Below are 21,882 nucleotides of genomic sequence, written 5' to 3'. Positions count from 1 at the left end.
TGTCTGCTGCCCCACAGAGTCCTTTTTGATGTCCAGTACCTCTGGATTCCCACTCGCTTTCTGTCCCGCGTTCTGCAGGATCTCGTGCCGCGTCACGCGTGTTTGCAGCAGACAGAACGAATGCAGACGATTTCCGATCCCCTCAGTGCAAAACGTTCAAAATATATCGCAAGGAGACGTGCCTCCGGTGCGCCGACTTCGCATTCCGCAGCATGCACTGTCGTATCGGCGTTCTGCCTAGGTAGCTTGTGATATATATAATATATGCTCTCGACCCCAACGCAAACGTGATTGTAGTCGCCGCACGCGTCCTCCGTAGGCATCTGATGCGACATATTCACGTCCCAGGCCCCAAAAAACTGTCCGGCAAATCGCGCACATGCGCGCTCCACAAATTTGCGCTGCATGCTTTCTGCAAGGCGCAATCTTCTCGTGGACAAACGCCACAGGATTGAGTCTCTGCGTGTCAAACCGGCACACACCGCATCAGCCCCTGACACAACTAATTTTACCTGGATACATCGTGAGGAAGAGCCACTGGGGAACTGCTGACGCTCCCAGTGAACCAACGCATACACAAATATATATATATACATATATATATCATGTATGTATATGTGCATCACATATATATATATATATATATGAATAGGCAGCCGTCGTTGCGGGTTGGGGAGCTTTCTAGCCTTCTGGCTGTTCCAGCAGTCCACCAGAGGCCGGGCGCAACCTCCACCGTGACAAGCGCGAATGCGCACCTGCGAAGCGTGGCGGCTCAACTGCCTGGCATTACGGGGTCGGCGCCGTTCGCGGTCTCGGTGTGAGGAGAATGTCGATCGTGAACAGCATGCTCTGAGTTTCTTGCTGGAGCGCGAAGTCGCCGTGGCTCTCCCAGTCGCGGGTGAGTCCCTCGATTACCTCTGCTACACTATTCTGCAGCTTCAGCGCCGGCGACCTTGCCTCGTCCTTCTCGTCGTGGAAACGAACAGAGGGGAGGGGCGGCTTGGGCGCAGGGCGCCTTCCATCTTCCGGCCTGTCTCCGTCGAATCCGCACTCCACCGCCGTCAGTTGCGCGTCGTCGGCTCTGTCGCCGCACCTGGTGTGCAGGGGCCTGCAGTTGCTTTCGTCATGTAGCCAGGCCCCCCCTGTCTCCGCCGGCGGGGACGTCCGCCCTCTCTCGCTTGGCGCACCGTCGCCACGCTCGCCTTCCCTCTGCGCCCTCTGCATCCGCCGCGCATCGCTCTCGCGAACGGCCTCCGCCGCCGCCCGCAGGAACTGCAGAAGAAGCGCCTCGTCGCTCTCCATTAGAGACAGCACGCGCGCGACGCGAGCCGCAGCTGCGCCGGGAGTTCGGGGACGCGCCGATGCAGACGGCGACGCGGCAGGAGAGCCCAAGGCGGACGCCGAGGAGAAACCATTCAGTTGCGGCGCGGCCCGCTGAAAGTGTTCACCGGAGGGAAGCAAAAAATCGAAGACCCCTGTGACGATGCAGCACAGGAACCGCGCAGTTCGGACGTTGTCAAGCTCTCTCAGGGGGAATGCAGAGGGCGCCGACTCAGGTGGGAGGAACGTCGAGGCGAAGGAAGTGAAGGCAGTGTCGAATGAAGGGAGCCTGTCAGACGTCTTCGCATACCCACCCGCCAGCACCGCGTACGTCTCAGCTGAAAGATTGCCAACATCCGCTGAAAGGCGAGGAGAGGACGAGGCAGCTCTGTCACATTCCCTCACGCTGAGCCCAGCTTCGGGGGAAGAGCCCTTCTCTGCTTCCACCTCACCCCACCGGACCTGCGCGGCCTCTTCGGTTTCATTTCCGCGGGCGTCGCCCCTCGAGTTCCGCGCGACACCACTGTCCCCGTCCCTCTCACCACGCGTGCCGCTCGCCGCGTCTGTGTTTCCTTGTCGAGGGCCTCCGTGGCTGTCGGCACCCGTCTCGGGCGTCGACAACTTCTCTGGCGCTCTGGCCTCTCGTCTCCTATGGTCTGCGATCCACGCTTGCTCAAAGCTCTCGAGCGCGCGCAGCGTCCGCCACCAGCGCAGGGCAGCGAAGAAAACTGAAGGGCAAAGCAGCACGGTGGCGCAGGACGCTGCGTCGCCGACCGTGTTTACACCGTGAGGGAACCAGATGGCTTGGAGCCGCGCGACGCTCCAGAGAGACGAACCGAGAGAAGACCTCGCGCATGCTGCCGAGGCGACCGCCCCGCCTCTTGGGGCCAGCGCCGGCGTCTCCGTGGCGAAGGCCTGCGGGTCGGGAGCCGACCCCGTCCCCTTCGGCGAGTGTGCGCCGTGAAGGAGCAAGGGTCGCGAGGCGAGCGGCGACGCGAAAGGGAGGGAGATAAGTCGCGTAAAGACAGAGAGAGTGCGGTCTGTCAGCTGCCAAAAAGGGTCCGTCTCCAGGCGATACACCTGTAGAGCGACCGGCTGTCTCTCCAGCGCGCCTCCTCCTCCCTCCGTCTCAGAATGGGCAGCCGGGCTCCGCGGCAGCGCTTCTATCAGCTTCCGCGGAACGCCTCGCGTGTGCGAGTCGAGCCGCGCGAGGCTCTCCAGCGCCTTCCGCGTGTGCATACAGACCAACTCCAGAGATGCCTCGTCCTCCCCAGCGGCTCTCTCGCGTGGCGACCCTGAGCCCTCGTCGAGCACGACTCTCTCCCCCTCGGCGCCGGCGTGAAGCCCGTTCGCTTGGGGCACGGCTTCGCCGGCAACGCCTCCAGAACCAGGGCTGAGGTCTTCCGCGGCTGGCGCCCCCGAAGTCCTCTCAGCATCCGGTCTCTCTGGTGCTCCACGGCCCTCCGCCGCTTCGCCGATGTTGACTCCTCCCCTGCCGCTCTCCACGCCGCTTCTACCAGGCGCAGCGGGGGTGCGGGGCACGAGGAATGTCCGCGCCGCTGGCGCGAGAGTCGGCGGCAGCGCGGCGAGAAGCGCGACAGGCGGCTCGCGGAGGGCATACGCGTACGTCTGAAGGACGCGAGCCAAGTCGCCGACCGAGAGGCTGCAAGAACCCGCAGCGTCTGGAGACTCCGTCGCGCATGTCGGCGGCGAAGGCGCAGCGGCGGTCGACGGCGACGGCACCGCTGCGTCGGCAGAGGGGCGCTGAAGGTGGGCGACGAGGGCGTGTTCGAGAGCGTCCCACTGCGGCGAAAAGCGCAGGCGGAACGGGAGGCGTGAGAGGGCAGAGAGAGCCGTGAGGACGTGCGTCAGCGGCAGGTTGTTGGCCGCGAGAGAGCCAAATACCGCACTGCGGGCCCTGGCGAGATCCGGTCGTCGGTCCGGCGGAGGCGTCTGCAGGCTGCGCGCCGTCGCGGCGTCTCGCGACCGCGCGGAGGCTTGCGGCAAAGGCACCGGGGGGGCAAACGAAAACCCCGTGAGCTCTTTGTTGATGGCGCAGACCAGCTCGACAGGCACTCGGCCGAAGCGCGTGCACGCCGCGAGAAGCGCGTTCACGCAGTCAGGCGGCAAACCTGAGGACGCGGAGGGTGACACCGCGGAGCCAAGGAACGCCGCGCTCAAGCGCGTGCTGCATGCGCGCCGAAAGAGCGCGACCAGACTGGCCTGCAGGCTGGTCAGAGACGCTTCTGGAGCAGACGCGCCGTCGCCCTGGGGGGCCTGGCGCGGAGGCGGTGTCGCCTCGAGGCGAGGAGGCGAGACACCCTGGGGGGGCGGCGCGATGGAGCCCAGACCGACGTAGACGTTCGAGAACGCGCGAAGAAGATACACGAGGATGTCGAGTGGGACGCTCTCGAGCGCGCTGTCGACCCGCTCGCACAGCAGACGAAACAGCTGCGCGAGGCCCGGGAGCGTGTGGAAGGCGCCTGAAGATGCGGGCGACTTGGCGAAGATCGTCGCGTATGCGTCGGCTACCAACTTCTCAGAGAGACACACCGACGGCGCCACCGCGGCCGCTTTTCTCTCTGACGGAGCCCCCTCCCCCGCCCGGGCCGCGCCCTGGGCGCCTCGCAGCGGTTCCTCCGGCTCCTCCCCCCTCTGCGTCTTGTTCTTTGCGCGCTCGCGGCCGGCGTCGCGCTCCAGACATCGCAGCACCGGCGCAAGCAGCGTGACCAGCACTGCCGTCTTCTCCTCCTCCCGCAGCGCCCCGCAGCGGGCCGCCGCCGCGGCCGTCAGCGACAGCGAGCGGAGCGGAAACTCGTGCGACGCGAGGCGAAGCACAGGCAAACTCAGCAGCTCGCGCCAGACCGCCGAGAGGAGCGCCGCAGAAGCGGTATCAGCAGACGGCGCCACAGCGGCAGGAGCAGACGCGGGAGCAGACGGGGGCGACAAGGGAGGGAGAGGCGCCGAGGAGGGACAGAACGTCAAGGCGTTCGCGAGCATGCTCAGGTAGGTGGGGGAGAAGGGCAGCGACGACGCAGATGCGGCAGACGATAGCGACGAGGGAACGGAGGCCGAGGGCGGCGGCGAAGGAGGCGAAGGCGACTCGAGCGCCCGCGCATGCCGCGGCCCGTTGCGCTGAAGGAGCAGTCGGGCCTGTCTGTGTTGTTCTTCCAGCGCGGCTTTCAGATGAGGGAGAAGCCAAGCACTGAGAAATGCCTGCCAAAACTGAGCGTCCGCGTCGCACTGGGAATCCACGCCTCCGGCTCCGTCTGTCCTCACTGGGCCTCGTCCCCCCAGGTCGCCAGCTTTTTGCCTCCTCTTCTTTTTCCCCCTCTCCCGCGCCTTCTCTGCGGCGTCTGCCAACCGACAAAACACGTGGGCAGCTTTCGCATACGCTTCCCCGTCGACAGGGCGGGCGGAGGCCTCCTCAGTCGACGGATGCTTGGGGTGACTCTCAGCGCTCTCTTGCTCATCGTCGCCTCTTCGAGGCCCTGTGTCAAAGGGCGACGCGAGGGCCGCCGGGAAGCGGCCCCTGGCGCGTGTCGCCTTGCGGGCCGCGTCCTCCGCAGGCACCCGCAGGAGCGCAGCGGCGGCAACGCCCCCCGCCGCCCCTGAGTCTCCGCGCGTCGCGGAGCAGCCGCCTTCGTTTCCAAACTCGCCCTTCGCTGACGCGGCCTCTCCGGCGGAGGCCTGCATGAGCCGCTGCGCCACGATCGCCGCGACTTGCGAAGAGAGCAACGAGAGATCATAACAGCCGGAGAGTGACGGAGACGGCGCAGATGCCGCCGAGCGCGACGCCCAGGCCTGCGAAGCTGCAGACAGAGTCGGCGCGCTACTCGATGCCGTCCGAGGCGTCGCAGGAGCAGCTGACGCAGCAAAAGACGCCGCGGACAGACGAGGAGAGAAACCGGATGCGGGGGTCGCTAGCTGCGCGTCGAGCGCTTTTTCGCATGCAGACGACGCGTCTCGTGAGGCTAGCGTGAAGAAAAAAAAGGCGACCTCGCAGAGGCCGGCGGGGGGGAAGAGGTGGGCGCGAGCGAGGAGCGCCTCAGCCAGAAGAAACGGCAGACGCGGGCGATGTGGCGCGTTGCCACCGGGTGACGACGCAGTCAACGCACGACACGGCTCTTCTCCCAGACTGCGCAGCATCCTCTCTCGCCGTTCTTCTGCGTGTCCGTCCGCGAGCCTTTCTGTTGGATGGACTGCGCGCCCCTCCGGCGGCGAAATCGGCCTTGCGTGAAGACCTCTCTCTTCTCTCTCCGCTGGGGTTTCTCGCGTCCCTCCGTCCTCGAGCCTAGGAGGGGGCCCAGGAGCCTCAGGCGCCCTGCCGCGTGCTTCAGGCGTGCGTGCAAGGGCCGAAGTCGGGGAGTCCACGAGGGAAGCGGCCTTGGCGCCGCGAAGGGCCGCGAGGACCTCCAGCGAGATGAGCGCCTCGTGGAAGACGAGCACGTCCAGCACGTTCCGGAGGTGTCGCGGGCGATAGGCGGTCACGTCGCTGACAAGGTGCTGCAGCGCCGCAGAGAATACGAGGCATCCCACGCGCGCCCACGCCGGCAGCGCCGCCGCAGTCGACTCCGAAAGCGAGTGAGCGAGCCCAGACGAACCGGGAGGGGACGCCCAACCTGCACACACTGCGGGAAGCTTCAGCGAAAAAGGTGGGGGAAGCGAGAGAGACAGTTCGTCGGCGTCAGGCTTGAGGCACGTGGCCGCCGCGCGGCGCGGCCTCTCAGTTGCAGCCGCCGGGGACTCGCTGCCTCGCGCGTATTCGCCTCGTCCCGCAGGCCTCTCTTCGCCTCGATCGCCCTGGGCGCCGCGGCTCTCCGGAGCCCCCCTTCGTCCCGCCTTCTGCGCCGCCACAAACTGGGCGACGGCAAGCACGAGAGTCTGCACGTCGCGGGCAGGCCACAGCGGCAGCTGCGGGGCGGCGATCTCCGCGACTCTCACGAAGAGTGGCGCGGAGAAGCAGCCGCCGCGTGCGCACCAGCTGAGAAGCAGCGCGAGCTCTGCCGGCGCGAGGAATTCAAGCGGAAGCAGCGAGCTCTCCCCGAGGGCCTCGCGTTCCAGCCGCGCCCACAGAAGGGCAACGGCTTTTTGCTTTTCTGCGCGCGCAGGGCCCGCGAGACGGAGCACCAGGGACGCCTCCGTCGCGGCCTTCCGCGCGAGCTTGACGAGGCCGCAGAAGTCGCGCGACGGCGGGGAGGGGAACGACGCGGAAGAGGCGCCCCATGAGCGCGATCCGCCGCGGCCGGCGCAGGGCGGGGAGCAGGGCGCCGACGATGAAGCCGCTGACGGGCTCGGCGGCGCGAGAGGAGCCCTAGCGGCGCGCGGGTCTCCAGGCAGCGCGACTCGAGCCCCTGCAGCCCCGCTCCCCTCCCCGAGAGGCGGCGCGGGGCCGCTCGACGAAGGCGCCGCCCTGCGAGGCACCCGGACGGGCCTCAGAGTCTCCAGAGGGCACGCCGAGACGCGAGCCACAGAGGGCTGAGACGGCGGCGGCGCGTGTGCCGTCTCCACTTCCTCCGCAGCGCCCGGCTCCGTGGCGCCGAAGTCCTCGAGGGCATCGTGTCTCGCGCCGCGCGCGCCTCCTCGCTTGTGGGGTCGCCGGGTAGGGAGGCGGCGGGGCTCCGCCGCGCCCTCCGCACTGTCGGCCTGGAGTTCTTCTACGCAAACTCGAAACTGCGCGGCGTCCTCGGAACCTCGCCCCCGGCGCGAGGGCCTCTCGAGTCCGCCACGCAGGGCAGGAGAGGACGCCCGCGCCTCGCCGCGGCCGTCGCGGGGCGCGGCGCGGTCGCGGTCGCGGTTGCGGCGCCGCTCGAGGGCTTGAGCCGTCGAGCGGCCAGCTGAGGCAGTCGACAGCTGTCTGCAGCTGCTTCGAGAGGAGGGTGCGAGGCCGCCAGGCACACCGCGCTCTTGCTGGAGGCAAGGCAACTCTGTGGCGAGGCTAGAGAGGAGCGAGGTCGATGGGGAGGAGTAGGACGGAGGCCGCCAGGGCTGCGGCGCGCAGCGGGAACGAGCTGAGAAGAGTAGAGACAAAACGCGCGCGTCGCCTCGCGCTGCCATGCTGAACGCGCATGCACGCGATGAGGGGATAGAGTCCCCCCGGGACGGCGTTGAAGGAATCACAAGTCGCCGCGAAACACACACGGAAAGCGGAGCCTCAGCTGCCTGCGCGGGCCTTCTTTCGAAGCGACCAGCATCTTCCCGGCGACTCCGGGGTCCGTACGCAGCTCGTCCACACTGCAGACTGATACGGCTACTTCAGGGCCCGATACAGGACATACACATTTATACAATCGATTTACACATGTAGGAAATCGTATTTTCAGACGATTATGTGTAGAAATGCAGAGATTTACTGGCTGCAGGCATGAGCCGTTGCCGGCCGCTAGAAAGATTCCCTGATGGGTCAGAGAAGACTGAACCTTCTGAGTGAGGATATGCGCGTAACCGAAAGACTTCTGCGCCGTCGCCTCTCGCTTGCGGCGATGAGCGCAGCGTACTGCTTTTCATGGAGATGAGGCTGTAGACGGGACCACGAAGGCAAAAAAAAAGAAGCATACAGAGGAGAGGCAAGTAGATGGAGAAGATGAGAAGGGCTTTTTAGGTGAAAAAGGGAGTTGGGAACCGCATGCAGATTCATGCAGATACGATGAGCCACAGAAAAACACGTTCTCATCCGGCATGCAGTCACATGCGCTTCGCGGTGTAGCCAGCGATTTTGATACCGTTCTGGGCGACCGGGACTCGCTTCAGCGAACATGCTTGTGTGTGTTTCCGGGGTTTCAGATAAGAAAACAGTTGGAATCTGTGTGAGGCCTCGTGGTGTGTGTCTGGATGAGCGACGGGGATCGTGTGTTTGGTTCCGCGGCCGTGTCTTCCCAACGAGTCGAGGCGCGACACCGAGGCAGAAGACGGCCGTTCTTCCATCAACAAAAGTCTGCTGTTCGTAGTTCTCTTTCTTCTGGCGCAGTCAGATAGCAGAGGAGGACCAGACAACCGATTTGTCGTCTTGAGGATGAGAGGGGCTTTCTGCGTCACAGTACTCGCATCCTGTTGTCCTCTCTCTTTTGTTGTTAAGACGCGATTGCTTGGTTTGTCATCTCGCTCTCCCTCTCGCTTCTCTTTCGTTTTCCCAGGTCTCAGCTGTTCGTTTCTGGTGACTATGTGGGTTGCCTTTTTCTTTTTCGATCGTCTGCCTGTTGTCTTCCTTCCTGTGTGATTCTAACTGTCGCCGCCTTCACGCGAAAAGTATTCCCCTACTTGCAGACGGTCGGCTTTCTCTTCTTCCCTTTCTGGGGTCGTCCTTCCTTTCCTCCTTTGACAGTCTCTGTATTCCACCCTCAGTCGTCTTCGCACTCGCTGTTCTAACGAGGTTTTCTCTTGCTTCCACGTCGTCGAAAACAGGAGCCTATTTCCCTTTCCCTCGCCCTTTCGAGAGGCCTCCCTCGAGCCTGCTCTGCCTGTCAAGCGCTTGAGCTTTCTGTGTGACTCGCTGAACCGCGCTTTAGATCGATCTCCAGACCCGCCTCTCGAATCTCGCGTGTCGCTATGCGAAGGCAGCATGTGAAGCCCTTTTTGCTCAGCCTGGTATTGTCCGCGCGTATTCTTCGCGTCGCGCGCATCCCTCACTGCCGTTTCCTCAGCGCCTCGTCTTCCAGCGACGCGCTCTCCCCAGCGCCAGCTGCGTCGCCTTTCAAACGCCATTCAGGCCCCTCCGCGTGCATCCTCGGTTTCTTCTTCGGTCCACGATGACGTCGCGGCGCGTGGGCGGCCTCGGCCGGCGCTGCTTTTTGACGCTGCACTGCTCAGCGTGCTCGTTCTTCCTGCAGACGAGCGACGCCGTGAAGCTGCTGCTCACGCAGCAGCCGCACATCCTCCGTCGCATCGGTGCGGCGCCGGCGGAGCTCGAGCAGGTTCAGGGCCCGAAGGCCGACGAGGGCAAGCCTAAGGGGCCCGCGGCCGCTGCTGCGTCGTCCGCGCGTTCGGACGAGGCGGCGAAGGGGAAGCGCCGGACTTTCTTCTCGCCGTCCGCAGCCTCGCCCTCGCCCAAATTCCCGCTGCTGCCTCTCGCCGACGCGGCGCTGCTTCTCAAGCGGCGCGGAGACCTCGTGCTGCGGTCGCTGCATGGGGACCCGCTCGTCGGCTCGCGGAGACAGCGCGGAGAGTTCGCCCCGCAGGCGCCGACGGCCGAAATGACCAAAATGCTTAACAAAAGTGGCGTGTTCTGTCCAAACTGCAAGCGCGAGGGCAGGTGGGAGGAAGGGCGCAAGTGAGAGAGCCGGGGTCCTCGACTTTGCACAGAGAGAAGAGACGGATTCAAACGACTCCGTTTCGGATGCGGAACGCTGGGTCGCCGCCGCGAAGGGGCGGGGGGGTGGGGGGAGGGGGGGGGGGGGGGGGGCGGGCAAAGCTGGCGCCTCCAGTCCTGACCGGTGAATCAATACTTGCGCTGACCTATTTGTCCATATATCGATATGCGTGTACATATGTATATCTGCATGTGTACTTAAATATATACTCTATTATAAAGATTGGGTTCGGAAGATAAGGGGTGAGATCTCTTTCCATTTTCCAGCTTTTAGGTGTCTCGCGTCGAGCACAGAGGGGGCGGCGTGGCATGGAAGTCTCTGCAATTCGCGGTCCTCGGCATTGCGAGTTGGTCTCGGTGTGTTTCCTGCTTCTCGGAGCGTATGCCTAGGCTTCATTGTGTTTCGCTTCTGCTGCGGCGCCACACAGGCTCAAATCTTTTTTTTTCCGGCGAACATAATCTCTTTCGTTCCCTCTATGCGTCGCTGCTGCCCTGCTCGCGCAGCACACGCGTGTAGGCGATACATCCGCATGAGAATGCTGAGGTGATGAAACGGTAGTCCGTGAAAGTCAAGAGACAGTCTCATGAACGAGCGACATGTAGTCGCACGTACGCAGCCACTCCGGGTAGAGCGGCGCCAGCATCTCGTTGAGGTGTCGGACTACCACGACGCTGTACGTACACTGGAGCGGCGCTTGGTAGCCCATCGAGCGGTGTGTACGTACACTCTAGCCCCAGAGTAGAACACACTTTTGTTTACTAAAGGAGAAAGGCGGCAGCAAGGAGCCAGGGAGGACGTCCACGTAGATAACTGCTTGTCGCTTCGTTACCCCTGAACTCTTGGGTCGCCATTAAAGTACGCTAACAACGACAGGATTTCGCGTCTGCATGCGTCTTGTTTGTTTTCGAAGTGAGAGAGCTCTTTTCTGTCGTTCCTACGCCGAACTTGGAGCAAGTTTGCTGACGGTTAAACCACGCGGCAAGACACACGGAAAGTAAATCCACGGATCCCTGGCGGCCCCCTCGATGCGCGGAAAGGTGAAAGCAATTGCAGAATGCAAGGAGGGGCCGTCCAAGCGTCGCTCAGTGAGAGAGAAAGAGAAAGGAAGAGGGAAAAGAAAGCTCAGAGTTGGTGTGCACGAATGGGGCGCAGGTCGCGCGTGTCTCTGACCCCCCTTTTTTAAGATGACCCTCCTCGCGCGTCTATGTACTAGACGCGGCTCAAGCGAGCGAGAGCGACACAAAGAAAGAGCGTTTCCCTCGAGCGCCGTGCATTTCAGAACGAATCACCACGTTCAAATCACCGCCGTGACGATGATGTTTCTACTCGAGAGGAGCAGGCAGGGAAGGGCGTGTCTTCTCGCCGTCTTTGCTCACGCGCGCATGCGCACACCACGAAAAGGAGACACTCCGTCTGCGCTCGTTCGCTCGCATCCTGAAAGAGTTTCTGGCCTTCTGCCCTTCTGCAAGAGCATCACTTCCTCTCGTTCTGAAATCCCTTTCCTCCTCACGCTCAGAGGAACGCATCGGATTGCATGCGAAGGCTCATGGCGGTCTCTCGGTGCCCTCCTGCATTGCAGCTTTCTCTTGGCGTGTCTTCTGAAAAAATCGAAGAAAGGCGGAGGGTGGATCATTCAGTTAACCCTCAGGAGAGTTTGTGGACTGCATCTGCACGCTCATAGAGGCCTAGAGAAGACCGTCAGCTTACTCTCTGGAGCATCGCTGCTTTCCTTACCCGACTTCATCACGTTGTGTCGATTCTGGTTGACCGAGCTACAATTTAGTCCCTCTCCTTCCATTTCGCCTCTCCCTCCAGTCTTTTTTCGTCCCTCTCTGCTGCTCGCTTGAGCCTTCTTCCTTCGTCCCCCCCCCCCCCCCCCCTTTCTCTGCCGTAAGCTCTCGCCCTCACGCCCGTCTTCACTCGTCTGTAGCTTCCGTCTGCGTGACCGCTTCTCGACCCGCCACCCGCGAGCCCTGCGGAGCCTCTTTCGCCTTTCTCCCTTAGCAAATCTTATCGCCGTACGCTTGCCTCTTGTTAAATGTCGCTGCTGATTCACCGTCTCGAGGGGTTCTCTCGAGAAGGAAATCAAAGGGCAAGCGGCGCGTTGAACCCGAACGCCCGGCGACAAGCGCGCACTCCCCGCCTCCAGCCGCCCTCAGCGCGCGTCCCTGTTTCTCGAACTGCCGCGTGGTGAAGTCATGAAAGACCGCCTGGCGTGCCCGGCGCGCCGCTGCGCCTCCTCTGAATCTCCTTCGTCTTCTGCGCCTTCTTCAGATCTGGACGGCGAAGGCGAGCGAGGCCCCCTGGCCGCCTCCGGAACAGAGAGGGCGTCGCCCTTCTGCGAAGGAGGCCAAGCGCCTCGCAACGTGCAGATGCGTGAGCACAATGCCGTCGGCGTCCTGCGGGAGGAACCTCTGCGGATGTCCGCTAGGCTCTTCTTGAGACAAGTAAGCGAGAGCGGAAATTACTCACGATGAGCGCGCTCGGCGACTGCGCCTTGAAACGAGGAATAGAAAGGACGGTTGTCGGTAGCGGGGAAGGCTGAGGCTCCGTTGACCTTGTCTGTCTCGCGCCAGTTCGCAGCCCTCATGCGCGCTGTCTGAATCGCCTTTCAGATCTTTGCTCTCTTTCTCGTTACGAGTATGCGTCTCCTGCTGTGTGAGTGCGCTGTCCTGTTTCGTTCGTCTCTGTTTTGTCGCGAGCCGCCGCGACCTCCCTCTCAACGCTCTGCCCCCCCCCCCCCCCTTCTCTCCCACCTACCGCAGACGGACAGAAAGGTATCCTTCTGTTATGCTTCCTGCGTGCTGCGCCTTCGCGTGCACTCAGTGCTTCTACGTGTTGACCTTCGAGTTGTCCGCGGCGGCCTCTCCGGCGGGCACGTGCGAGCTGTCGGTGGCGGCGCGGAATGAGGCCGAGGGCGCGGCCTACGTGGGGAGTTTTCCGCGGGCGTTTGTGGAGGAGATGACACGGCGGACCGGTCGCGGCGCGTCGATGGAGGCCTTCTGGGGCCTCCTGCGGCGCGCTGTGCGCCACCGGGCTGGCAGGGCAGACTCCCGCGCCGAGGGCGAGCCAGACACCGCCTCCGCGGCTACCGGCGATGCAGAGCTGGACGAAGTGACTCTCAATCTGTGGGAGTACGTCTGCAGCTTGCAGATGAGATGACAGGCACTCGACGTATAGGGAGTAAAAGGGACAGTCTTCTGTTCCCTCCAGGCGCGCGGGGGGAAACACATCGCCCTCTCGAGCGGGGCCTGAGTGCAGCCTCTGCATACCTCTAGACCTAGATACACTGACGGGGAGGTTCAGGTGCATGCGTAGGTTTACGTTCGAGATCTGCAGATCGCGGCTGATGTGGAGCGCGCCAGCAAAGCCCGTCACGCTTGGTGGCTTCAAATGTGTCTGTGAACATGAAATTGGGGTCGGTGTTGGCGAGCTTGTGCTCGGCGCACTGCGGCGCTGTGAATGGAATCCGCTCTCTCAGAGCAGCCTGCGGAGAGAGGGCAGGAGGAGACGTCGCCGAGCACGTCGTCAACATCCCCGACGACGTAGAGATACGTATAATATATGAGAACATATGTATATATATGCATGTATATGTATATGTGGATATGTGTTGTCCGTGTGTGTGTGGGGACTTTGTCCAACGGGCGATTCACCTAATTGTTAAGTGGAGAGCGTATTGTGGCAGTTCCGTGGAGGAGGCCGAGGGAGGATGGATCGAGTCGCATGACGGCGGCCCATCGTGTAGATACGTTAAGTGAAGAACGCAAGGATAGCTCCACCAGAGCATGGCTGAAATGTAAAGCAGTCAAGATAAAAATGCCTTCTTGTTTGCGTTGGGTGCTGTGCAGCGGCACGGACTTGGAGGCCCTACGCCGCTCAGCTGGCGGGCCCGCGAAGCGGCCTTCTCTCTCCGACGCCGGCGGCAAGCACTTTCTGATTGTGACGCACCGCGTCGGCGCCCGCCGCGTACACTATCCCCTGGCGCTCCTCAGGCAGGGACGCAAAGCTGAGCGGGCGCCGGCGCCCGCGCAGGATGTGCGAAGAGAGGGCGAGAACGCCGTCTTGGCAACGGCGTGCGAGGCTGAAGCCGGCGCTGTCCCCTCCGGCGCAGGCCTCGACGCGCACCGCGTGGCGTCCGCTTCCGCGGCCGGCTGGCCTTCTTCGCCCTCGCGAGGTTTCTCGGCCGCCCGCCTTGCATCGCCGCCGGGCTCCGCCCTCGTCTCAGCTGTCGAGCTCTCCTCTGCGCGGTCAGCCACCACGCCGCGGCGCGCTGCGTCCCTGCGGCGACCAGGCGAGCCGCAGCTCGAGGGCGAAGAGCCGCTCAGAGACGCGGGGAAGGCTCTCCAGCGAGCAGCAGCCGGCCGCGACGCAGGCTGCAGAGACGAGTCGCACAGCAGGGCGCTCTCTCGACGCGTGAGTGACGCCGCGCGACGCGCCGACGCCGAAGTCCAGCGCGGCAGACAGACCCTGTCCATGGGTTAGCCTAGTCCTCCGCATCTCTAGAAACACCACATCCTTGTGCAATTTCATATATATAAATCTATATATATATTTGCGTTTGTCTATATGTTATGGCGTGTGGATTTGCGAGCACGCGTAGAGCTTCGCCAAACATGTGCATGTATCTTCCTGTATTTGGAGATATGGCGCATGCCGTCAGCGGAGAAGAAGACCTCGAGGATGCTTTGCGCGCAGAGGAGGTGTGTGGTCTCGTTCGCGGCCAGCGTCGCTCACGCCGCATGCGTGCGCCTGTCCTTCTCTTTCGTTGCGCTCAGGAGTCTCGGCGGCCGTCGCTCGCCTCCACGCAAGAAGCTCCTGTCGAGCAGTCTGACGGAACACTTGAGGCGCGTCGCCTCGCGACCCGGCTGCAGCACGTGGAGGTACGTGGCGGCCTTTCTGAGAGTAGCCCAGCGCCGGCTTTCCAGAGATAGCTCCTGCATCCTTTTTTTGCCTCTGCGTCGCGCGAAGCCGTGCCGAGAGTCGCTGCGCGGGCTGGGCAGCTGAAGCGGGCGTTTTCGCGCGCGTGCTCCTCTGCTTTTTCTTACGCTTGCCGCCATTGCCCGGTGGAATGCGGCTCTCACGCGAGAGGGCGGCTGCCCGCAGCTCGAGTCAAGCGAACGTTGGCGCTTGTTAACCTCTCTTGGGGCTTCGCTGCATCCCCTGAAGCTCAAGCGCTCTCTAGTCGCACCGCGCCTGCGACGCAATGAGCAGGGACTGAATCACCCGCTGGGTGTGTAGGTGCGGACCCGCGGCGCCGCCTAGACTTCGATGTACGTGGATTGAAGCCCACGAAGGCTCCCTAGCTGGCGTCGTTTGTCTGCCTTCTCACGGCACCAGTGTCTTTGGATTTTTCTGCTTGTCAGACCGAGCTTCTCGTGACCGCGCGACAGCTCGACGCGGAGAGGCACCTGCGCGCACGCGAAGCCGCGCGGCTGAGAAACGAGCTGGAGAAGGCAAGGCACACAGAGACTGCGCTGCGAAACCGAGTAGGCGTTCGCTTCAGGGCCAGGTCAAGTCCTGAGGTGTGGCTGAGTGGATGCTGGGGGGCGTCTCTGCATGCTCGCTGTATAATTGCATCCGCGTGATCCTGGGCTCAGGTTCATTCGTGTTGACCTCCTCGTCCGACTGCGCTTCCTGTCCTCAGTTTTGCGCGGGCGTTCACTTCTCTCTTCTTCGGCGAATTCCACCCTGCGTCGGCTCTTCCTTCCAACCTTTAGGGCTTGCCATCGTCTGCGGATCCCTGCCTACGCCTTTTCCCCGTGTTGCCTCGGTTTCGGTCCTCGCGCTGCGGTTTGTTTTCGCTATCCCTCGCGCGGTCCGTTTCAAGTGTCTCTGCTTTCTATGGATGTGCCTCGTTTCTTTGTGGATGGCTGAGTTGCTCGTCTCCGGCGATCGCGGAATCGAAGCGAACAAGGGCAATTTGCAGTATTTTCGTGACGCATGCATTGTTTTTCCTGTGGTGATTCGTGCAGATTCGAGAGTTGGAAGCGACCCTCCGGCTAACCTCGTTTAGGTGAGTAAAGAACAATGTGTTCAGACTTTTCGATCGCATTGGAGAAGGGAAACGGTCTCCTTAGTGAAAGACACGTCCTACCTCTGCTGAGCTGCAACTGAGCATCAGCGCCTGCTCACTGTTTTCTGTGTTCATCAAGCGTTTTTCCCCTCACTTTCTTTTTGTCTCCCTACCCATCTTGCACGTTTGCTAGCTGTATTCTCTTTTTGCGTGTTTCCGCTTTGCTGAGCGAGCTTCGTGCTTCCTTCTGTGTTCTTGCGTCGTTTTTTTCTACTGCGCCCGGCCTCAGTCCACTTCCATCTTCCATCTTTCGCGTCTTGCTTCTTCTCTTCATCTCTGTGTGCCTTGCTTCACTATTTTCGCTGTGTCGCGGTGTGCCTGGCGCCTGTTCGATCCCCTTTTCAGGTCTTCGCGCTCTCCAAGTACCTTGTCTCTGCTTCCGCCGACGACCCGACCGTCGCCCTCCCTCACCTCTTCGCGTGTCTCTTCGGCAAGTTCGTCCCGGCGCGGAAGCGCCGCGACCGCGGTCGGTGTCTGCGCCGCGGGCGCGCGGGGGGCAGCTAGCCCGCTGTCAGGGCTCGCCGGCTCCGGCACCTCAATCCGGCGGGTGTTTTCTCATGAGCATCCAAGTCTCCGCCAAACGGCTTCCTCTCCGCGCGCGTCTTCGCCGTTTTCGTCTTTTTCGCGATCCTCCCCCCGCTTCCTAGGAACTGCCGCCCTCGGCGGTGTACGTACACTCAACGGCATCCCCGTGCGGTACGTGCGACGCGGCGGCGGCGCCCTCGTGCCCGTACCAATCGACGATTCCTCTTCTGACTGTCTCCTCGCTCCCGGGGGGAGAGGAAGACGCAGAAGCGCCTCCAGTGCTTCTCTCGAGACCTTCTACAGGCGAGACGACACGACCCGCGGCAGGGCTCGAAGCCGGTCTGCGTCTCTGGACGGCGGGAGTGCGAGGCCGAAGGCAAGCAGGTGAGATGCGTCGCGCAGAGCTCCTGAACAGGCGCAAAATCCTGCTCATGCCTATCTTTTTGTGTGTGCCTCTACACGCGAGTGCGAATGTGCGCAGAACAGCCTCTAGAAAGATCGATGTGGCTGGCGCGTGTCCCCTCTCTCCTGCCTCGTTTCCACATTTATGCGGCTATGTGCGAGAGCGCTGTACCGCCTTCGTGTGCTGGCGATGGCTCTTGTTCCGCGGTTAGCGACTCTCAACTCGGCAGCCCTAAAACTTCAGCTCCTCAGAGCGCGCGACCGAGTCCGTAGCTCTCCCTCCCTGCGGCTTCGTATTCCAACACGGCGCCAGAGAGTGTTTTTTATTCTTGGTAGTCGTGCCCTATTGGGGCCATTCAGGCTACAAGTCTGCGCTGCACACGCTCGTGTAAAAGCGCCTTTTTTCTCGTGTGCTGTCATCACCTGTCTGGTTCCAGCGCTGGCGGCCGCGTGCCTCTAAGTCGCTCCTCATCGGCGCGCGGCCTCGGCGCTTTCGGGGCGAATCCGCCTCGCGCGGGGTTCAGGTCGTCGTCGCCCATGTCGCTCTTGTCCTCCTCTTCAACATCTTCGCTACGGCCTTCCATCCCGCCGCGCGGAGGGCAGCCGGCGGCACGCTCGGCCGCGCGGCAGGGCAGCCTCCGTTCGCCGTCGCGGGAGTTGTCTTCTTCCGCTCCTCGGTAAGGAACGGGCGGTTCGCAGTCCGGGCCTCGACGCTGCGAGCCGTCGAGCGCCAGGAAAGGGGAAAATAACGAACCTTCGTATGCGTTGAGTCACCGACCGGCTCGCTGGAGACTCAGGAGGCCGCTGACAGCGCGCAGCGGCTCGTGTGCGGAGTAGTCTAGATATGCATACGCCTATATTCCTCACTGTGCTTATGGCAGACAGAGGCCTGCAGAGGGGACAGGTACACAAATATTGCGCACATATATTCATAAATATGCATTTGCATTCAACACAGCCGCGTGTGCGATTTCCCAGCAACGAGCTTTGCAGACAGACGCTTCGCATGATATCCCTGGCAGATGCAAGACACGAGACGGTAGTGTCCTGCACAGGATTCTTGATGGGAGCTTAACAACGGCGCTGTGGCAGAATGAAGGGTTCAACAGTCTTGTCATCATTTTCACTTCGGTCTTCATCCTTATGTGGTCTCTAGTTGCGTAGGCCCTCCGGCTGTCGCGCTGTGGACGACTCGCCGCGTAGCCTTTCGTGTATCCGCGCTGCTCTTCGTATCTCTCTCTGCCTAGCCTTGCGTCCTCTCTGCAGACAACATCTTCGCGGCCACGCAGGCAAGGCAGCTCCGCTGCCGCCGTGCAACGCGTGGAGCGAGCGGGAGCGGTTTCTCTACGGGACGGATCCCCGCGACGAGGTGCGTGCGGGCCTGGGGACCCGCCAGCAGCTCCTCAGGGGCGTGGACTGCTCTGTGAATGGCCCCGCGGGGGGCTTCGAAGGAAGGTGAGGCACCACGCGCAGATCGCGGTCTATTTCTGTAACCGTGCAAATCGATTCGAGTGCGACTCCATCTCAAATGGAGCATGTAGGCATGCGTGGACGTGTGTGGAGTTCGAGGGTGGCCGTCGGGTCGCCAAATACCCCGCCAGCGAAATCTTTTTGAGTCCTAAAGACTGACCATGAAATCTCCTAGCGAAGGCGGATAGTCGGCTGCTTAGGGGGGATTTGCGATGTGTTAGGGGATCCTGTGCCCCGGTGGCCCGGTGGCAGGCGATGCACGAGCTGGGTTTGTCTTTTGGGAGGTTGGCTCACTGTGTTATGATTCATGACTTCCCGGTCACGCGTCGCATCGCATATCTGCGCGCGGTGCTGCGGCGGTTTTCCGGGGTCGGGCGCAACCACGCAGGACTGTCACGTAAGTTTTTCTCGCATCTCAGCTGTGCATCTTGTCTGTCTTGGTCGATGGTTCTCGTTTTGACAGACGTCTTTCTTCCGCTGCGAGGCATCCGTCCTCGTCGGCGGTGGGCTCGAGAGGCGCGTCCTCTTGGGCTTCTGTTTCGGCGGCGCAGAGCCTCAGCCGAGATGCGACGCCCCCGGCAGACGCCGACGCCTACGGCGACGAGGAAGGAAGTCGTTTTTCTGGCCCTGGGTTCTCTCGAGTGGAGGGTGTCGGCGGAGACTCTCACCTTCGTCAGTGGCTTCGCGGGCCTGCGCCTGGAGAGGCAGAGCCCGCAGCGCAAGACCGAGCAGACCGCGAAGCCAGTTCCTACGTCATGGTTCCTGTAGTGGAGTTGAGGCGGCTGCTGCAAGGCAACCCGCAGACGCACGAGCCCAGACGTCGCGAGCCCCACGACCCCTACTCGTGCACTCCCGTCGAGAAATGGGGGGACGGGCCTGCGGTGCGGCATCCAGACCGTGGCGAAGCGCACAGCACCTCGGAGCGAGGGGGAAGCGCAGACTGGGTTTCCTCAGCTCGGCTAGGGTTTGGAGAAAGCAGTCCTCGTCCCGCCGCAGCGTCCGATGCAAATGTATACAGCGCGCCTCTTGCTGGATCATGCGAGGAAAGCAACAAAGGCACAGATGTCGGGCAGCAGGCATCACAGGAGGCCGTGGCGCTGCGCGAGGGAACTGGGGGAGTAAAGTGGCTATCTGAGGGCTTTGTGCAGTTTGAGAGGGAGTCTCAAAAAGCGAGGGCGTTCCTTCCTCATCTCCTAGACCCAGACCGACAGGAAAGTGGCGCTGGAGGCGTGTCCCATGCGAGGCACGAGATCACAAGAAAGCCAGACATGAATCTACACGCGAGAGACTTGGAGGAACGGACCTCGGCGGGAGTGGGAGACGGTTCCACACAGCAAGACAAGGCAGATGCGCCTCGATCAGGTCGCGATTCGGAGCTCGCTCTCGAGAATGATGTGCCTGGGTGCGCGGAAGGGGCCGCGGCGACGCAGACGGGAAATGAACGCAAACGTGTAGAAGCAATATGTAGTTTCCCACCTTTTCCGAAAAAGGGGGATGAGGGAGGCGCGAGCGCGAGCCCTTACTCCGAGATCGATAGAAGGCTTTCGGCCCTGCAGGACTTCCTCAAGTCCACGAGGCAGACCTTCAAGATGCTGGAACGAGGCGAAAGCATTGCACTCTAGAGACGTGGTGAAAGTGTTTTTCCAGTCTCTATTCGCGGCATCGGAAATACAGTTACGTTTATGTCGCTAGGAAGGAGTCGTTTTGCATTTCCCATGTGAGAGGAACACGAAATGTGTTGGTCTTGTCAAGTGCTCACGAAATTCTTGACTGCTTGAACCTATCGCAACTTATTCTCAAAGACAGCTCATTGACCCTCCAGCAGTTCAGTCAGACCTGAGACTGCTTCCTCGCTTTGAAGTAGCGCCCCGCCTTCATCATTGGTTAGTTTCCACTGTGGAACACACGCGTCGCTCCACAGAAGTCAGACTTCTTCTGCAGTTGTCGCGGCTGGCAAGCGGAAAACCTGTCAATCCAGTAAGAGGGCAACTTCAAGCGGTCGAAAGTGTCTGCATGTCGGCGCTTCGTCAAAGCATCGCATTTTCTACGCGATTCGGCTGCAGTAAGCAAGTTAATTCTATGTGGCGCATGTGCGTTATGGTCGTACTCGCGGCGAGGCGAGAAGACATGTGCGTATGTAGAAATGCAGCTCCGTTTCACTGATGCCTTATTCGTACCCCTGAGAGGCCTGCTGGAGGTGCTAGTCTATCAGATGGGATACTGATGATCAGAAACCTGAGCCTCCGAGGTGTCTGCTAAGTGGAGAGGAGCACTTGTTAGGTAGACACTACGACGGCGTACGCAGCTCGGCTACGGAAGCGGCACTCGAGGGGTTCTCAGACACGAAAGTTGAGCTTCCTCTGGCATCAAAGACCTCTATGCTGCCCCCAAGACAGGCACTTAACCGAACGCTAAGGTGTGGACTCTCTTCTGCCTAGAAACGTTGTTAGGGACCTGCCGTAGGTAGCGTTCCGCTTAACGAGAGCTCCGCAGGCGGGCAAATACTGCCCCGTTACCGCATGATCGACGGGAGGTTGGCTGCATGGAGACCGCGAAAACGAAGCGTGTACGAAAGACATTCAAGTGTCAAGTTGCTCATGATGTCCCACTTTACAATCTGGACCATGGTCATTCAGAACGCGGGTGAATCGGGGTTGAGATACCGTCCTACTCATTTCGTTCATACTACGCGGGCAAACAAGTTACACCACACAACAGCGGCTATCCACGGGTTTAGAAAGACGCCTATGTCTGTCACAGTTGCCCGCCTGCAGTAATTTCGCTAGCCCTTCCTCATGATGAGTTTCATGAGAGTAGACACGCGACGCTCGAGAAGTCATGGTTATGGCGAGCAAACGCGGATGCTTCACTGCGCTGAGATTCCTGGACGAACCCTGCGCCGGTTCCGCACGCACTTCTCGCCGCATATTCCTGTCGATTAACATCTCACTCCGTCTGCCAAAAAATGACAGCGAATAAGAAAGGATCACACGGCAGGAACGTGGCACACAAGCGCACGACAAGAGCAGAGGAAAACTGTCCCGGGACTCCCTGTCCTGAACACCGCACAATCATGTGCACCAGCATCTCAGGCATTTCATGATTAAGCGTCGCAACAAGAAAAATGTCCGCTGGTCGCATGTCGGCTCCTGGGAAAGTTACGGATATTCCCCCTTGTCGCGTTGGCCCCCACAAAAGATCCGAACAACCGTGAAACCATCCAAACTCCCCAGTATGCGTAGGCAGCGAAAGGGCCTTTAGTGAGCACCGCACGCGAGACTCGTGTGTTTCACATTTCGGATTTTCTGTTGGTTCACGTGTGATTGCGTCTGTACTTTCGAGCGGCTGAAGGCGGCCGCATTCTGGGAAGGCAGCTCCGCGTCACGTCGCACAAGGCGCCTAAAAAATTCATCGGCAGTCTCTCGTGAAAAGGCAACGTTGTACTTCACATCCCTTCCCTCCCTCCTCCTCCCTCGTCATGGTCCCTCAGCAAACGCATCAAGATATAATTCACACAACTACATATCACACGAGTCAGGTTCGACCATGCAGGAAAGTGACGGTTACCTGTCTGAGGTACGAGCACAGAAAAATCCATGTGTTCGTGTGTAGCTCATATGGAAAGTGCATGCGGGCTCGCCGCCCCAAAGGACGCAGTTGCTTCGCGAGCGCCCTTCTGCTGCCACGCGTCAACGAGGAGAGTTGACACGAACAGCGACAGCACCCAAGCGGCTGCAGCGCAACACAGAACGCCAAAGATGTCCATTTTGTGCCTCGGTGTCC

At 61.4% G+C, this 21,882-nt stretch overlaps 3 protein-coding genes across 3 annotated transcripts; 2 read left to right on the top strand and 1 right to left on the bottom strand.

Annotated features, from left to right (window-relative positions):
- Positions 1-786: 786 nt before the first annotated feature.
- Positions 787-7,377, bottom strand: BESB_059420 (uncharacterized protein; the record flags this gene model as incomplete). The annotated part of the gene is made up of 1 exon (XM_029364356.1): positions 787-7,377. The coding sequence occupies one exon, from the start codon at positions 7,375-7,377 to the stop codon at positions 787-789; it is 6,591 nt and encodes a 2,196-aa protein (XP_029219064.1).
- Positions 7,378-9,065: 1,688 nt separating this feature from the next.
- On the top strand, positions 9,066-9,590 carry BESB_059410 (uncharacterized protein; the record flags this gene model as incomplete). Its single annotated transcript, XM_029364355.1, has 1 exon — positions 9,066-9,590. One exon carries the CDS (start codon positions 9,066-9,068, stop codon positions 9,588-9,590), a length of 525 nt encoding a protein of 174 aa, XP_029219063.1.
- Positions 9,591-11,824: 2,234 nt separating this feature from the next.
- Positions 11,825-19,721, top strand: BESB_059400 (uncharacterized protein; the record flags this gene model as incomplete). Its single annotated transcript, XM_029364354.1, has 10 exons — positions 11,825-12,073; positions 12,453-12,760; positions 13,478-14,042; positions 14,405-14,509; positions 14,993-15,115; positions 15,602-15,642; positions 16,048-16,611; positions 17,067-17,306; positions 17,896-18,084; positions 18,563-19,721. 10 exons carry the CDS (start codon positions 11,825-11,827, stop codon positions 19,719-19,721), a joined length of 3,543 nt encoding a protein of 1,180 aa, XP_029219062.1.
- Positions 19,722-21,882: the final 2,161 nt, after the last annotated feature.

The sequence above is a fragment of the Besnoitia besnoiti genome, chromosome V (assembly GCF_002563875.1).
Source record: "Besnoitia besnoiti strain Bb-Ger1 chromosome V, whole genome shotgun sequence".
Lineage (NCBI taxonomy): Eukaryota > Apicomplexa > Conoidasida > Eucoccidiorida > Sarcocystidae > Besnoitia > Besnoitia besnoiti.
Note: the sequence above shows the minus strand (reverse complement) of the source record. Positions and strands in the feature narration are given on the sequence as shown.